Source organism: Cygnus olor, chromosome Z, assembly GCF_009769625.2.
Source record: "Cygnus olor isolate bCygOlo1 chromosome Z, bCygOlo1.pri.v2, whole genome shotgun sequence".
Taxonomy (NCBI): Eukaryota; Metazoa; Chordata; class Aves; order Anseriformes; family Anatidae; genus Cygnus; species Cygnus olor.
Genome location: NC_049198.1, coordinates 39,861,704 through 39,880,622, shown reverse-complemented (window position 1 = coordinate 39,880,622; position 18,919 = coordinate 39,861,704). Strand labels below are relative to the sequence as shown.

At 39.0% G+C, this 18,919-nt stretch overlaps 1 protein-coding gene across 7 annotated transcripts in view; it reads left to right on the top strand.

The window, feature by feature from the left end:
* The first annotated feature begins 12,663 nt into the window (after window positions 1-12,663).
* The window catches only part of PRUNE2 (prune homolog 2 with BCH domain), a 138,697-nt gene continuing 132,441 nt past the window's right edge, over window positions 12,664-18,919 (top strand). For 5 of the 7 annotated variants that reach the window (XM_040540949.1, XM_040540947.1, XM_040540944.1 and 2 more), the window contains exon 1: window positions 12,678-12,808. In XM_040540949.1, coding sequence (XP_040396883.1) covers window positions 12,773-12,808 — 36 coding nt within the window. In that variant the 5' untranslated portion in view covers window positions 12,678-12,772. Of the gene's footprint in view, window positions 12,809-18,919 lie in introns of all 7 variants that reach the window. The other 2 variants (XM_040540948.1, XM_040540943.1) reach the window with 2 other exon arrangements.

The window sequence follows — 18,919 nt, the reverse complement described above, 5'->3', positions numbered from 1 at the left end:
TCCCTACCTTGGACTTACTATCTGAAGGAGAGCTAGAGGAGAAGTAGAAATACAGTCTAGCTAAGAAAGTGGAAGATCAGTTGCCCAGCAAGCAAATAATTGCTGGGTGTCTTGAGAATTTGCTGTAAAAATCAATAGTGTATTCTTTGTTCCATACTATGTCTTATTTGAAGCAAATAATGCTAATTCAGTAATAGTTCTTGGAAATCAAAAATACTTGCTGATATTGTTGCAAATAAGAACAGTTTCAGAGAAGGTCTGCCCTTCATAAAATTATTAACATGACTAATAGTTGGCTATATTTCAGATTACAAACAGTTACATTCCTATAAGAAGTTTCTGTACTGTAAGCAATCAGGAGGCATGAAGGTGAGTCTATAGATGTTCAGCTCCCCAAAAGCCATGTTCTAAGAATTATGTTACAGTGATTCTGCTTGCAGAAGCTTTGGGCTGTAAAACAAAATCCCATTTTTCTGCCTGTAATAACACAGTTTAAATATCTGTGATCCACAGTGTTACCCTACATTCTGGAGAGACAGAGTCTTTTTAAGAACTATAGCAACTATACCGATGTACAACTAGATGAGCTAAGTTATGCTATGTACTGCCAAAAGAAAGGATTTGAAAGGGAAGCCTACAAGTTGCTTACAGAGAGATAGAATCACAATACAAGTAAAGGAGGCACATTTTAGTACTAGAGTCATGCAAATATAAACCTATAAATATGAGATGGTAGAACACTGCTAACAGATAAAATTGTATGAGTAACTGTAAATTTGGGGACACCATGAAAAAGATACCATATGAACTAGAAAGCCATTTTGAAGTATACTTATGACTAGTACCCAATAGCAAGTTTTAGTTTAGTTCCAAATGCAAGAAGAGTGGCTGTCATGAAGCACTGTGATGCATGTGATCCCAGTTGAAAATGAGTGTTCAGTTATTCCCTTTCTCATAGCTCTATAGAATATAACACTGGTGGATTAGATCATTTTTAAGGTTGAAGAGGAAGTGAAGACAAGTAAGGAGGAAATCTTGACCCAGATGATTGCGACGGGTAACCTTGTTGACTTCAGTAGACACAGTCCTTCATTTTTATTAAAAAAATAGAATAAAGAAATCAGCACTGAGGAAGCACTGCTATTCAGGCACAGTGAGTTAATTCACCTTCAGGTGGTATAGCATAATTATTTTCTGTTCAGGACAAAAGAAATATAATATTGAAAATCGGTTTTCCTCTTAAAAGCAAAAAAAAAAAAAAAAAAAAAAAAAAGAAAAGGATATCCATGCAGAAATGAACTGACTATCAGATTCAAGAAGTCATGATAAGAGTATATGTATTCATTCTGTATATAATACTTATTCCAAAGATTTCCTAGTCCTAACATTCTCATTCATTGATTAGTCCATTTTTCCTCTATGCATCTCAGTCTGAGTGGTTATTGTTATACAACAGTGCAATTTACCAACAAGATTCTGCTTAGGCTCAGTGTTTTTTTTGTTTGTTTTTTTGTTGGTTTGTTTTCTCTTCTTATGACAAGTATTCCCTTTTTAATGGACTTTGCACTTTACTTGTTTTTTATAGTTTTCTCCAGGTTGTAAAGCTTTCTCACAAAACATTCCTGCTAAAGTGAATGGAGCTGCTCCCTAAGTAAGCAGACTAAAATCAGCATTCAGAAATGCCTATTCAGACATATATTTAACAGTTCTGCATATTAAAATTGTGATTATATTGTGATTATCTTGTGATTATGAAGTTATAATCTGTTTATATAAAGTTAGCAGATGAGAATTGCACAATTCTACTCTGTTCTTTCTCTGTAGTTTTGTTACACATAATGGGAGTGATAAACTAGGATGCTGAGAGTAAAGAGGATGCCAAGTACTGTTTTATTCCTTCATAAAATCCTGGAATACATGAGTGCTCATCTTATTCCATTTCCTTTCTTCCTTTAAAAATGTTTCCTCCAAAGTAGGAGGGCAATCTTATCCCATCACAGATGTATACTGACTTTTTAAGTAAATTTTAGTCCTTTTTCGTATACGTCTGAAATAATATGCTGATAGCAACGTGTCTGAGTTTTTATTGCTTAGAAGGGGAGATGAAACATCATAAGAGCATCCTGGAATCTCTACCTCTCTCCTGTAGCAAGTGAACACCCAAACACTAAGATTATCCAGCAGTCACTTAGGAACAGAATGAATCCAGAGGAAAAGATGTGAGCAGGAGAGTACATACAGAAGCACACAGTAATGTTGCTAACAAAGCAAAATTCTGTCCATGGGAAAACAGCATTAACCACAACTCCATTCATAGCTACAAATTCCTCTTAGACCTGGTGTCTAGATAAAATTTTACATATTTTAAACTTTTTGTGATATTTAAAATGTTAATCTTCTCAAACAAGCAATACTTTAGTTTATATATCAGGATATTAATGATCTCTTTCAACTATGTCTTTTGCTTTGAAATTCTTGTGGAAAAAAGAATTAGAATTTTAGAATTAGAATTAGAATTGTATTTTCTAAAAAGAAAAAGAGCATATAACCCATATTAGGTTTTAGTTGCTGAAAATGATCATTCTTAGTTTTAGAATAGTGGGCTTCATCTACAGCGGGCAGAATGATATCCTCTTAGCATCTCTGCTTTACAATTTTTGAAAGTGACAGTATTGGCTTAATAAATCATAGAATAGATTGTGTTGGAAGGGACCTTAAAGATCATTTAGTTCCAACGCCCTGCCATGGTCAGGGATGCCACACACTAGATCAGGTTGCCCAGGGTCCCATCCAAACTGGTCCTGAACAGGGATGAGGCATTTCTGGGCAACTTGTTCCAGTGCCTCACCACCCTCTGAGTGACGAATTTCCTCTTAACCTCTAATCCAAATCTCCCCTCTTTTAGTTTAAAACCATTCCCCCTTGTTCTGTCATTATCTGACTGAGCAAAACGTTTCTTGTCCATAACACAACGTCATGCATCCAAAATCCAAGTGTTTGCCTTCCAGTGCAAAGATTCACATTTATTCTCTTCTTTCCCTTTGAGATTAGGGATGTTATTGGTTGAAAAAAAAGTCATTTCCAGAGCTACATGGGGAAGCTTCTACAACAGCTGCCTGCACTGTATTTGTACTGTGGGTAAGTATGGGAGTTTGAACAAATATTGTAATTAGGAACATAATAGCACATTTTGATTGCTTTAATAAATAACACCAACATGAATCTTTTCTTACTGGTGACACTAATGATCATTAATGGCCAAGGCTGTTATCTTTATAGTATGAATTTTTAGCTGAAAAGTGCAAGTTTTTGAATACAAGACATGCCATTATTGAAACAGAAAATAAATGCCAAACTTTTGGCATTTATCTCATTAGTTTACTATCATAAACTAACTATGAAATATAAACAGAAATAACAGGAAGGGCTCTAAACCTGTTGTTTGCTCTGTTTTTTTTTTCAAGCAAAAATAATAGGAAGCCACATGCTTCCACACAGATGGATTTCTTACAACAACATTTACTAATTATATGCAGACCTGCTACCTTTGTGCTCCAGGTATCTCAGATTTCTAAAGCACACAGAGCAAGTACCAGGAGAGGTATCTCACTTTCCAGAAGGTATGGTATCCAGTGCTGGTACTACAGGCTTGAGGTAGTGCAAGAAATACAGACAGCTTTGCAGGGGACTTGTATTAAATGCTGTCTTTAGCTATCTCAGTTATATAAAGGGCCATGTGTTCCTTTGGGCTGGGCTTTGAAAGCAATAATGATGGTAGGCAATATTTTCCCCTGCATTGTGTGCTACTTTTTGAAGCACCTGCAGGCCTTAACAACAGATTTGGAGGAACAATGTCTATTTTAGATAGTTTTCCTTTGGAAATGGTCACTTGCATGTCTGCTACTGTTTTCCAGCAGGAACTTTTGAAAGTATTGAATCAATTTCAACCATATTTGAAATAATTTTTCCATAGATTTAGCTTGTGGAGAATAACTGATTAAAGGCTGAAGGTGCATTTATCTCCATTAAATCCATCCAGAGGGCCCTGTGCAGATCATATCAGCCACCAAAAGACTTCCAGTTTAGATACCAAAATATTGTCCAAAGGCAATAAAGTTGTCATTGTAAGACACTTGGTTGTTCTGCTGTTCTGTGCTGTTCATGGAGCTATTTGCTTTTTTGTGGTATTCCTCCTCTTGAATTTAAAAGGACGTTTGAAATACTAAAATGCATTGTTGTCATTAAATATGCAGCATTCTACAAATGAAGTCTTATGGATTCTCTTTGGATAATGCTTTACAGATACTTTACAAAAGGATGTGGAATGATGTGTGTTCTGGCTTCTTTTCATCAGCAAAATCATCCAGCTGTGGACTATTGGAATCACACTTGAAATGTCTGGTAGGAATAGGGACATAGAGCACACTGGTGTTAATCTGTGTCATCGGCTGTGCTCTGTTTCCCAATTGGTATGAATAATGAATGGTTTCTTGTAGAACCTGTGTTTGGAAACTTTCTTGCATCTTTGCCAGAATGTATTGCTCTCTCTTATCTCATCATGTATGGACAATCATAGACTCATGAAGCAACATCACCATCTCCAGTTTTCTGCTATATTTTGTCAGGTTACCAGTTCATCAGTGAGACAGCTATAATCAATTTGTATGGAGACGTTCAGCTCTAGTGTATAAAACACTTCTGTCATTTTACAGGAATAAAGTATATTTGCAATTATGTGTTGTAGGCTCTATTATCAGTCATAATTTCAAATGCTTGCTGGAACACATGAATAAATCTTTCCACTGGTGCATTTGTTGTAGGGGTGGAGACTGATGAAGCATATCTAACACCATTTCTCTTTGTAAACAATTGAAACTCTTCAGATTGACTGAAATCCATGTTGACTTGAAAATCGTTCAGGATCTCCATTCTTCTGTAACTGTTGTCACAATTTTCAATGTCTACACTGAGTTAGTCATATAGAATACTTCAACTAATTTAGAATGGTCTTCTGTGGATTCAGAGTCATCTGTGGCACTTCAGAAGATGATGACCATGCTTTTTGAATGATCTGCATATTTTCTGTATGTGCTTTATTTCTTTTGTTTGTTTGTTTTTTCATGTAACAGTCATAGGTATTGTGAGGAAAACAGTATTTAGGTGTTGCCGATATCTTCTGTATAACTTTCTGTTTATATGATAATATTGAAAATTACTGAGATTTTTAGCAAAACTTGCTGTTGATATGATGATGTTCAGTACCAGTTTTAGGGCTAAATTAAACTTAGTATGAGTGTCTTACTTTGCATGCTACATGGTAGTTATTCCTCTAAACTCTTCCAAGCTGACAATATTTCAATTTTACTTAATTTAGTAACAGAGAAACAGTTCTTGGCTGAGTGAGATGAGAAAACTTGGCTATACACTACTATTTAGGAAGGTCTTTTTATAATAGGATTGGAAGTTATTCTACTAATAAAGTAGTTTCTAGCTTAAGGACTTTTACCTGATACATTACTGACAGTTGTATACTTTGATCAGCTTACAAAGTGACAAGTACTTCTATTACACTTTGGATTTCAAATAGTAACCAGAATAATATTTAGTGAAATAAGTTTCAGAATTAGATTTATTGCCACAGAGCCCAAGTTCTGCTACCTTTATGTTCTCTAATTTGAAATTTGGGGAACATTTTTAATTATTTTTTTTCTGTATTCAAACTAACATTTGCAAGAATGTTCATTTGCGTACTTTTGCTGAGCAAGTCAAAAGTCAGTAATACTGAATCTGCTATATATAATTGATTAACAATAGTCTATAAAGCAGCAGATATTTTAGCCACTGTTTACACTGTTTTTCTTATAGTTAACTTGGAAATAACTTGTGCTCACTACAGCATAGAATCTGATTGTCAAAGGCCATGAAACTTGACTTTAAGTAAATGCTGCTGAGGAGATCTCCCTCTAAGGACTTTGACCCCTGTGCAGAGAAGCAAAGAGTATTAAGTCAAGTGGTTTAAGCCCTTTTGCCCTATGTTCACAGAGATTACAGAATTGGAAATGTACTCACTGCCCAGTTTAAAGAGAACCAATGAACGACAGTGTAAAGGGGAATAAATTTCCTTCTATGAACTTCCAGGTGAGGAGTAGATAGACAGGAGGTTTTGATAACTGCCTTAATCCGCAAAGCTGAGCACATCTATCAGAATTACTTCTTTTAACTTCCTTAACTTGTATTATTAATTTAATACAAGTAGTCTGTATTCAGACTGTACAAGTCAAGCGAAACATTTTGGCTCTAAATAGGTTGATCAGGTAAGCAGTTAGGGTTTTATTCACACGGATCATATAAGTTGCCTAAGAGGCAGCCCCATAGCAGGTTGACTATATAATAACCTGTCTTAGTACTCACTTGGATAGAAATTTGGTGAACAACCTGGCAACTCAGTTTCCATGGACCTGCTAACGGGAGATGATACTGGCTTCTGGCTTCTCACACTATTTCATGTGTTTTGGTACAAGCTGGAGGTTGGGAGGGGACTAAACCTGCAGTGCTATTTTCTGGGCCTGTCAGCATGTACTTTCCCACAATGCAAGCCATTCAATAAGACCTTTTTTGGGATACTTCCAAGTACGCTTGGTATTGATTCAGTGGTGCTTTTTCTTTTTCTTTTTTTTTTTTCTTTGATTTAGTAGTCTGCCTTGGCTCAAAAACATACACTCTAATACCTTACTCTGTTTTCCATGGAGAAACAGAACAGACAATTATTGTAACACAAGAATTATGTGCTCTTCACAGCTAAGAGGAGATTAATGTACTCAGGCTTTGAAAACCTCAGCAAATATTCCTATTAGATCTTTAGGGGTCATCTCAGTCAGGCATGGCTTCTCCTTTCTCTTTCTCTGCTCCTCAGGAGAAGCAACAGTACTTTTATTTCTACCATGGCATATCTTTCATAACAGCAATAGGGACTGCTATAAAGCTTTCACCTTAAAATTTATGATTGGGAATGAAGTAATCAAATAAACAACAGTGATCCCTTGGAGAACATAATTTCTGATTAGTACTTTGTTTGCACTGGGCAAACCAACAATCCAACAGGGACACTTGAGTTCATTCACTCCATTTTCATGCCCAACTTCTCTAAAGAAAAATGAGACACTCACAGTTTAGAAGTTTTACACATTGTAGGACTCACGTTCTTCATGTCTGGCAGAGAAGAGTCTTTTGATATTTGCAGTGGTTTCTTTCCATGTTTCTTTACAGGTTAATCAATGTAGCTGAAACAAGTATAACAGTGAAGCATATGTGACACAGGAAAGCATTGTTCCCTTAGGAAGTTAAGATGATTGATACAGAAGAAGACTGGATTGCTGGTGACTGAGTACATGTTCTAATACTAAAATCCATAGGTTAAAAAAAAAAAAAAAGAAAAGAAAAGAAAAGAAAAGAAAAAGAAAAAAAAGAAAGCACTTTCAAGGATTTAAATGGAATCATATGGACACTTTAAATATAATAAGGCTTGAGTGCCACTGTCAATGCTTGACAATCTGCTGCTTCTACAAGCAGCTTTGGTCTTTTTTTTTTTTTTTTTTTTTTTTAACGTTGTCTGGAGAATTATTCCTTCAGTAATTCCTTCATTTTTTTCCGTGCAAGTTATTTTATAATATCCTGTTCTAACTGTATGCTTACAATAGCTAATGGTTGTGTACAGTGCACTTTTTTCTCTTCTTTTAAAATGATCACGTAACATTTTAATTCTGAGGGGCAGAAACTGTTTAGTCCTGTGATCATATAGCAACTCTTATAGGAACCACAACCTTATTTGTCATGAAAATTATTGTTAATATGCTATTCAAATGTTTATCATAAATAGTACTTATCACAGAATCAGAGAATGGATGAGTTTGGAAGGGACCTCTGAAGATCACCTAGTCCAACCCCCCCGCCAAGCAGGATCACCCAGAGCATGTCACACAGGATAGCATCCAGGTGGGTTTTGAGTACCTCCAGAGAATGAGATTCCACAACTTCTCCAGGCAACCTGTGCCAGTGCTCTGTCACCCTCACAGTAAAGAAGTGCCCCCTCACATTCAGCTGGAACATCCTTTGCTTCAGTTTGTGCCCTTTGCCTCTCATCCTGTCACTGGGCACAACTGAAAAGAGAGTGGCTTCATCCTCTCAGTACCCTTCCCTCAGATATTTATATACATTGATGAGGTCTCCCCTCAGTCTTCTCTTTTCCAGGCTAAACAGGCCCAGCTCTCTCAGCCTGTCCTCATATGAGAGGTACTCCATTCCTCTCATCATCTTCATAGCCCTCCTCTGGACTCGCTCCAGTAGCTCCATGTCCCTCTTCTACTGGGGAGCCCAGAATTGGACACAATACTCCAGCTGTGGCCTCACCAGGTCTGAGCAGTGGAGGAGGATCACCTCCCTTGACCTGCTGGCAACACTTCTGAATGCAGCCCAGGATACTGCTGGCCTTCTTGGCCACAAGGGCACGTTGCTGGCTCATGGTCAGCCTGCTCTCCACCAGGACCCCCAGTTCCCTCTCTGCTGAGCTGCTCTCCAGCAGGCCAGCCCCCAGCCTGTCCTGGTGCTTGGGGTTATTCCTCCCTAGGTGCAAGACCCTGCACTTGCCTTTGTTGACCTTCATGAGGTTCCTCTTGGCCCATCCCTCCAGCCTTCCCTCTGAATGGCAGCAGGACCCTCTGGGGTAACAGCCACTCCTCCCAGCTTTGTGTCATCAGCAAACTTGCTGGGGGTGCACTCCGTTCCATTGTCCAGGCTGTTGACGAGTAAGTTGAGCAAGACTGGACCCAGTACTGACCCCTGGGGGACACTACTAGCTTCAGGCCTCCAACTAGACTCAGAACCACTGAGTAAACCCTCTGAGTTCTGCCAGTCAGCCAATTGTCAATCCACCTCACTGTCCACTCATATAGGCCTCACTTCCTGAGCTATGAGGATGTTATGGGATACAGTGTCAAAAACCTTGCCGAAGCCAAGGTAGACCACATCCACTGTTCTCCCCTCATCTACCCAGCTAGTCATCCCATTGCAGGAGGCTATCAGATTGGTCAAACATGATTTCCCCTTGGTGAATCCATGCTGACTACTCCTGATCACTTTCTTATCCTTCACATGCATGGAGATGATTCCAGGATGAGCTGCTCCATCACCTTTCCAGGGATGGAGGTGAGGCTGACTGGCCTGTAGTTGCCTGGGTCCTTCTTCTTGCCATTTTTGAAGACTGGCATGACGCTGGCTTTCTTCCAGTCTTCAGGCATCTCTCACCTGTTCTCCACAACCTTTTAAACATGATGGAGAGTGGTCTAGAAATAACATCATTCAGCTCCCTCAGTACCCATCAGTGCATTCCATCAGGGCCACGGACTTGTGGATGTCAAGTTTCCTTAAATGATCTCTGACACGATCCTCCTTGACCAAGGGAAAGTCCTCTTTTCTCTGGACTTTCTATGTTGTCTCCAGGGTCTGAGATTCCTGAGGGCTTGTCTTACCAGTCAAGATTGAAGCAAAAAGGTGTTTAGCAACTCTACCTTCTATGTATCCTTTGTCACCAGGGCACCCACCCCATTCAGCAGCTAAACCACTGGATAGCTGTGACATGACAGCTCTTCCAAATTCTTGCTAAATTGTAAGGATGAGCTGTAGAGTTCAGATCTGAGTTTTTCTGAGACATGGGTAATTTCTGTTTTTGCTCCTCTCTCATATGGAGTGAAATCCATCTCTGTTGTATGCCGGGAGAATAAATAAAATGGATATAAACCATAGAAACTATGGAAGACCATAAAAGCCTAAGTGAAACATTCATCTGGTTTGGTATTGCGTAGTACTTATGAGGGTGTAAGGTTTTACTAAGGTACTTTTTATGTGATACAAATTACTTGATTACAAGTTGCAGATTATCACACTTTTAGAAGACCCCATAGCCTAAGGCACTCTCTTTCTTTGTAATCACTAGAGCTACAGTTTTTTTTTTAGGACACAGAAAAATGGTACTTCAAAGATATTATGTGTTCCTGCATGCTTTAATAATGGCTGAAATTAAAAATGGAACTTTTCCTTTGCTATGTGAATGGCAAAAATGCACTTCCAGACCGTGATCTCTCTCAGATGATGTTATTTGTGTTTACATATTCAGAAGCACAAAAAAGGACAAAGCAGAACTCATTGTTCCCAGTCTAACTATCTTCAGCATGTGAAGAGGTATTGTAAATGTGCTAATGAACAAATGAAAACTCAGCATTGTTCAACAAGACTGTTTGCTAATAATTCAAATCTCTGAATGAGATATGGAGTAAATTCTCACTTTGGCACATGTACACAATTCCCACTGATTTCAAAAGGAATTATGTTACACACATCAAGGGAAGAGCACCCCTTAGGAAGAGCTTCTGAAAGACTGAATTGATTCTTGTTTAGCTATTCCAGAAAGGTGAATGGATAAAATAATCTGGGTCCCAATTCATCTCTAATTTAAGCTTTGGTAAAGCAGAAGTAATTTAGTGGCTGCTACTGGGGTAGAAAAGTGGAGAATCAGGCAGAGGAATTTCTAATTATGAAGCAGATAAAAACACTAGTTTTCTGATCATGGTTTTGTACAATAGGATTTGAATAATTAATTATACAACACTAAATTCATATAATAATTACTGAGGTAGTTAAGTCATTTAAAATACAGTTGCAAAACACAGATTTTACAGATACTTTCATTTTCCTTTCTCTTTTAAATTTTGTTTTACCCATGTAGCATTTTACTGATACTAACTGGCAAACACAGAGCTCAGACACATTCTGTTTTGTTTCAACACAAGTGTACTGGGGACATCTTTGGGTTGCCAGCATGCGGATCACAAAGAATCCACAGGGCTCTTCTAAATCTAGTGAAAGACCACCCTATTAGAGAATAAGTATAGATTTGCTGACTATGCCCATAACCACATATAGAGACACACTCACTGGATGTGTAAAGAAATAATTAGTCAAAACAGTTTGTTTACAGTATATGGGAGTAAGTACGCTTGTTGATATGATGCATAAAAATACAAGTTTGCTACCTGTTTAGCAAATTCAGTTTCTTATTCTCCAGTTACTTGATGTCCAAAGTTTGCCTTCTGTAATCATATTTGTTTTAAATATGTATGCAGCAAAAATGACTAAGGATTATTTTCCCAAACTTCAGTTTCCTGCTGTAGTAAGTTGGATATATATATATTTTTTAACTTATTTTGCAGACTTTCCTGAAGGGAATACTTGATTCCATTTTCACAGGATCATATCGATTTTTTACTTGGCAAAACATATTTAGTCAACACCAACTCTGCATCTCAAAGTACACTGCAATTCCTGCATTGCAATCTCAATTTTTTTATTTTATTTTTTTCCCAATTTTCAATTTCATTTTCAATTTTACGCTACAAGTATTGCAAGACTAGTAATCTGTCAGGAGACCTACTCTTCTATAGAGTAATGAGAAAATCCAAATTCAGAGTCACTAAGTAATGTGTCTCAGAAAAAGAAATGTTCCAGTAAATACATCAGATTATTTTTTTCCCTGTAGAAAACTGTCATTTACAATATTATGTTTCATGTCATTTACACAGAGCGTCAGTCCACTCAAATATTTTAATGAAGATTTACCATTCTGTTTTAAATGACGATGATACAGATTAGGGATTTTTCGTATTCTCCAGAACACTTTGGAACAGGAGCATATGACTAGGCAGAGTGGATTGATCATGACAGGCAACTCGGTAATAGGATCTGCAAGATATCATGAGAGAATTAACAAATCAAATGGAAGTGAATTACACTCATAAGAAAGAGTTTGTTAATAAGGAAGCAAGAGCTTTTAGCTTTTGCAGTAATATTTGCAATGAGGTGGAATGTAATACATGAGAGAAAAAAATCCCAAGTCTTGTTCTACTGAATTTATTAATAATTAGCCATTGCTAACTCCACAGTGAGGCACAACTTGATAGGAATAATAAATCAGCACTGTTTTGGGTTAGTCATTTGTGGTTTATAAAGCAGACACACCATTGAATACTAGTGGTACGAGACCTTTGGAGGAAGCTGTGAATCACGGAATCACTTAGGTTGGAAACGACCTCTAAGATCATCTGGTCCAGCCTTTAACCCAGCACTGCCAAGTCCACCACTAAACCATGTCCCTAAACACCACATCTACACGTGTTTTGAAGACCTCCAGGGATGGTGACTCAACCACTTCCCTGGGCAGCCTGTTCCGATGCCTCACAGCCCTTTCAGTGAAGAAATTGTTCCTAATACCCAACCTAGACCTCCCCTGGTGCAACTTGAGGCTGTTTCCCACTTGTTGCTTGGGAGGAGGCTAGCCCCCACCCGCTGCAGCCTCCTTGGAGGTGCATGTGGAGAAAGATGAGGTCTCCCCCGGTCCTTTGCAGCTCAGCTCGGCTCGGCTCGGCTCGGCTCGGCTCGGCTTGGCCAGGAGCCGGGCTCCGACGCCGAGGGCAGCGTGTCCGGCCGCCAGGTCTACCCGGTGCTCGGAGACGGCACCCCCCCGGCCCAAATTGCCGCGCGGCCTGACGTCACCACCCGCGGCGGGCGAGGCAGTGGGGGCGTGGCCTCGGTGGGCGTGGCGGGGTGGGCGTGGCCGCGGGCGTGGGGCCGGCGGGAGCGCATCGCGGCGCGGCGCGGCGCTGCGGGGCGCGGTGCGGTGCGGAGCGGTGTGGTGCGGGGCTGCGGGGCTCTGCCCGCCCGCACCATGGAGGAGTTCCTGCAGCGCGCCCGCTGCCAGCTGGTGAGTCGCGGCAATGGGAGCCCCCTGGCCTCCCGGTCCGGGTGGGTGGGTGGCAGGTTGGGCAGGGGGCTCGCGACCTCAGCGCCATGTGGGGCGCGTGTTGGGGATGGGGATGTCCTGATCGCTGCCGGCACTGTGATTATTGCTGAATAATGCCGGGGTGCCACGCTGGGATTGCGTGCTTGTTTACAGGGACTTCGGGATGCATCAAGTTGCGTGGTTGCACGGGGGAAGCATTATGCCAGAAGGCGCTGCAAAACTGACATTTCTGTGGCCTGAACGTATGGGACGAGTTTGGATAGCAAGACTTAATAGGAATCCGCCAGGGTGGTTAAAGACCGACTCCATAATTGAGTTTCAGCAGCTGTAGGTACTTAGTATCGTGCTAGCAGGCGTGCAGGTTTATGTGTCCTGTTGTCGGATGACTCTTGGTGGGGCTGTGTGAAGCTGCAGCACGTTCATACCGTTTGCAGTGCCCGATAGTCTGGCCCCAAGTAGTGGGAGCTATTCTCCCCTCTATATACAGTGCAAAAGTGGGATGTTTTAAAGTCTGTTGTGGTCTCATGCCAGCTTGTTTCTAACTGTGAGGACTGGTACCCATGCAAAACTCAGTTTCATGGTTGTTACCTTTCATGGGCTGCCTTTACTTCTGCCAGCCATCACATTTCTAGTAAGTAGGTACAATTACAGGACAAATTATAGGCTAGTAAGAAACCCCCCCTTGCTGTCAGTCTTACCTTGTACTTCTTGGGGCCTGGGACTCCTGTGCTTGCAGAGGTGGGTCCCCCATCCTCCGGAGAATCGCTTGTACATAACAAAATGTACATAACTAAACTTCATTGTAGATAATTAGAATATCAGGGCCTTCCCTGTTTTATAGCTCTGTTATGAATCTTTGGAGACTGAGCAATTATAAAACAAAGATCCCATTCTCCTATAGCCATCATGCTCTGTATGTAATATGTAAAAGAAAGTTTATTATACCATCTTTGCTTATCATACCTATATTAGAAGTATTAGAGAATGAAGGCAATTTTTAGAGAAATGGTAAAGTAGAAGATAAAATCCCTTGGTGGATCCATTAATATTTAACTATGTTGGCATATGTAAAGGATTAACCTGAACTGTTTATCCTTGATCATATGTTGATTGTACACCAGCTAAATTGTTTTACTATGTCTTTTTAGGAACTTGCAAAGAAAGCATTTCCCTTACATTTTTATCTAAGCAGCATAAACTTCAGTAGCCCTGTTAAGAGATACTGCATAATGCAGTTATAAATACTTAATACATTTTCCCATTGGTATTTTGTATATTGCAACCTTTGAACTGAAGTTTTGGTTTTGACAAGTTTTCTGCTTGAGTATATTGAAGGTGGCCTCACTTAATATTATTAATAGAAATTGTTTTTCTTATGATAGCAGTCCTCTCTGCACCATAGGTAAACAGCAAGCACTAAGAACAACTAAAAGTATGTACTGCATTAATCTTTCTAAATAGCTGTTAATAATCAGAAAGGAGTTGTCTAGAAAACTATAATCTGAAGAAGTCCCTGGACAGTAAAAAATATTATTTATTTCAGATGGGATGCAGAGAACAACAATTAAATAGCAGCAATTCCTGCAATGTGGGGCTTTCAAAAGAAATGTAAACATCTTTGTATCCCCTGAACTGTGGGAGAAGAATGCATGTTTTGGAGCAGTCTCCTCTACAGGAGGGGCACTGGGAGGGTCTTTCTGACCATGCTGTCTTCTTGTATGTGTGTGCCAAGTGTGGCTGGAATGAAGAAGAGGGATCTGGACATGAGAATGTTCAGTTCAGAAAAAATTTATAAATCTTACAGGTCGACTTCAACTCACTGATTTAGTTTGTACCACAGGAGCATGAAGAATGCAATTCAGAGTAGCATTCTGCTGCAGAGAAGGCTGATGACACTTTTTCCTCCCTTTCTTGGTCAAGGCTTTTGTGGGAAATCTTTCTCTGCTGATAGAAGCTAGCAGTAGGCTGGGGCATAGAAAGGGCTATGCCTAATTTGCTACCAATGTAAGGTAGCGCTGCGTGGGTAAATGGGTGGATGGCTTAGAACTGATGAGCTGCTGTGTGTCACCCTGCTACTGCAGCCCTACCTGTGGAAGACACTAAAGCCCTGCAGTTGTATCTCAGAACCTGGATGATGCCAGTCTTACAACATTAGTATTTCACATCATGGTTAGTCTTACTGGGTTAAACTGATTGTAGTGTTCTGACTACATGAGTACTACTCAGCATGAGTACAGGAAAATTTTCTTTACTCATAAACAATAGCTACAGACTATGCCAGAAGAACAAATGCTCCAGACTATGCAGGGGAACCTATTACTGCAAGTGCTTCATCATTCATTTGGCTCTGGCTCCAGCTACAACATTAATCAAGGCTGTTTTTCTACATGGAGCAAATTCCAGCCTAGGAATATACAACAGAAAGGACTTAAACATTTGTTGTTGTTGTTGTTTTCTAAGACTCTTCCTCTTAACAGAGAGGAAAATTCTCTATATATTATAAAGTGAAGTCTCCATTAGGCTTTTCCTTCTCTAAAAGCAATTAATTTTGCTTTTATGACTTTCCATGTAATCACAGAATGTTTTCAGTAATTTTCAATATAGATTTTTAAACTTGCTATGTATAGTCTATGTGAAGTCAAGGAGAGAAAAGGTTGGAGTGCAGAACGTGGCAGAATATAAATAGTTGCTGCATTGATGTTTCCAGGTATTTATGGTTCAGTCCTGCAAGTTTCTTGCAGTCTTTCCCAAGTATGGTAGAAATGTGAGAACAAGAGATGCTAAGAGACCACAGGTCCTTCTCAACCACTGTTTTGTCTTGGCTAACAGAAGATTATGAGCAGTAGAATATACTTATATCTGCTGTTTAGGCTTTGAAAGCTTAGCTCAAAATTTGTGTCTGAAATAATACGTTAGCTACAGCTACAGCCAGTTGTCTAGGTTTGCTATTTGTTTGTTTTTAAAGTGCATTTATGCTTTGGCTTCTCACAAAATCCGAGACAGTGAGTTTTACCTTTTTATCACGTGCTCTGTGTGATAAGGAAAACCCCCTTTTGTTTGTTACACACCATCTGCCTGACAGTTTTAATGGGTGTTCTGTGGTTCTTATGCCTTGAATAAGTACAAGTATTTTTTGTTCACTTTCTCTGTGACATTTAGTTAAGTATTACCATACCTCTCTTTTCTTCTCCCAAAACATTTCCAAGCTAATGTTTTCTATTGTCTCTTCTTATGTGAGCACTGATCTATCGCTCTGATCATCCTTGTGGCCTCTCTCTCAAGATTTTGTAGTTTTATTAACCCTTTGAAAGTTGTGGAGCCCAGAATTACCTGCAGTATGTAAGGCACAGTAGTATATACATGTATACAGTAGCGTAACAATGTTTCAAGGTTTTTTCCCTTTTCTTAAGAGTTCTTGATAGTCTACTTATTTATTTTATTGTCAGAAAGCAATTTTCTGATTCTTTCAGAGTATTATCCACAATGGATGCGTTATGCCTTTTCTGCTTAGTAATACCTAACTTAAAGCCCATCTGACTGTGTACCTAAATAAGTTAAAACACAGAGGTGGCTTTGTTTCCTTACATTCTTTATAATCTGCGCTTTTCAGATGTCATTTTCATTTACTATCTTATTGCCTAGTCCCTCAGTGTCATGAGTGTTTTTTGCAGCTCTTGTAAGCAGCTTTAGATTTGACTTTCCTGAATAATCTGGTATTGTCTGCAGCTTTTGTCACCTCATTATTTGCCTGCCTGACCTACTGGAATTATATTATTTATTATTTATGGATACGAAGAGTGGCACATATCCCATCACACATCTTTGTAGAGAGTCCTTCACAGACATTTTCCTTTATTATAGAGAATTGACCTTTCCTGTTCCTGTCCTTTTTTTCCATGACTTTTAGTTCTTTATTAACCCATGGGAGAATCTAACCCCCCACCCCCCCCAGTTTCTTTGGGGATTTAGTTTCTTTACTAGCCTCTAGGAAGCTTGTCAATAGCATTTCCGTAGAGCTAAGTACAATGCATTGACTACCCTGTTCTTATTTCATGCCTGTTGACTTATTCAAAGAACTTTAAAAGATTTTTTAGAAAAATGTCATGCTTCACAAAATCTTGTTGTCTCTTTCCCAGGATATTATGTTGTTGATATGTTTGACGGAAGATCAGTCTGTCTCTCTCTGGGTTAGACTGTTTCAGGCACAACTAATCTCTCAAGTGGGAGAGGAGTGGCTGGTTGATCAATACATCATTTTGTATAATTCAGTTACAAAAATAGATCAAAAGCCTAAGGTTTCAATGATGTAATTTCACAATAATTATCAGAATGTTTATCAGAATGTTAAAGGAAATTAAATAGAGAAGTAAAAATTCAGAAATTATTTCAATAGTCGTTATCTGATGTGAAATACTGTGTGCTGCATGAATTAGCAAAGTTTGATTGTTTATAAGTATTTCCACATTCCTCACACAGTTTGCAGTGAAGCTGAACGACCGTGAGAAGGTAAATCAAAGGAGTCTGTCAAGAAAGAAACTGTAAGAATTAAAAAACAAAACATATAAACAGTAACAACAACAAAACCAGAATTCCCCTTGGAAGATGCTAAAACAATGGCAGGCAGCCAGTGCTTATTCCCTGGCCTTAGGTCTGTGCTCATTGGAGAGCCTAATGCTTCATATCGTGGCTTCAGGGAAGTCAAAGAGGACAGAATGAGCCCTGGAAAGGGCTTAATGTGCAGATGATACTGATATACCCACATACTGCAGCAAACTGCTTCAAACTAGCAATTGAAAGATGGCCCTCCCTCTGCAGAGAATAGTAGATTAGCTGGGGAAATAATCTTTCCAAATGCTGTGTCATCTTCAGCACTTAGCAGTACTTGGGTAAAAAAAAGAGCCAAACAAACTTCAAGTTCTTTTAATCCCTTGCTGCTGTAAGAAAAGAAGCTATAATGCCAAACCAATGTTATAGCTGGCAGAATAATACATGGTGCAAACAGAGTATTATGCCCCCAGAAATACCTGCCCAGAAAAAAAATGACTGTGACTGGACATTTTCCAAAGTGAGGGCTAGACCCATGACCGGGGAGATGCCCGTCAGAATTTACTAAAAGTCTTCTACGGTACTGCTTTGATGGCTGTGAAAAATGAATTCTGTGTTTCTAAGTCAAAGAAGTTAAAAGAACAGTTACTGATGATGGCATGACTTGAACAGATTTATGTGACCACAGTTTGAAAACAAGCTGAGTCACTTACATGTTTATTCATATTGCCTTTTATCTGCCAATCTGGAGTTTTGTTATCAGTGATAGCTAATGCTTACTTTGAAAAAAAATATATTGATTTTTACTGGAATGAAGTGGTGGCTTTATGGGAAGGGAATAACATCATAGAAGTGAATTGGAAGTTATTTTCATAGAAATTGTTAAATCTATCTAAACAAAGAGGTTGAAAAAAAAAAAGGCTTTCACGTATTAACTGAAGGAATCAAGTCTAACCCTCTCATGTATCTTCTTTGCATTAGTCCAGCAGCACACAGAGGATTTGACTCCATTTAGCAGGACACTTAGAGTATGTATAGAATTAAGAGTATGAATGATGATAAATAAATAAAAAATTGCAAAAAGCCTGATAGAAGCTTAATAACAAGAAAATATTTCCTGAAAATGAGGTATTCTAGCTACGAGAGCAGTCTTCCAAAGAAAGAAGAGGAAGCCGCTTCTTAAAGGCAAACCAAAATAAACCTTGATTTGGATGAAAACTACTTTAAAAAACAGCCTACAGTTGTAAGGAAAATATACTGGATGATTTAATAGCTTTTTACAGTTCCAGTAAAGTCACGCAGACTACAAATACACAGCAGAAATTTGAGGTGAAAATGCTTTTCCTCATGGATTTTTTTTTTTGCATTTGGAGGACAGAAATAATATATATTTTTTAAACAATAGCCTATTTTTCTCAGCTTTTATCCTTCTCTGGTGTGGTAATATCCTCTCATTTGTTACAAACACACACACAGAGACACTGGAAGTGGAGGAATAAAGCACATCTTAGTGAATTTTCATCGAAA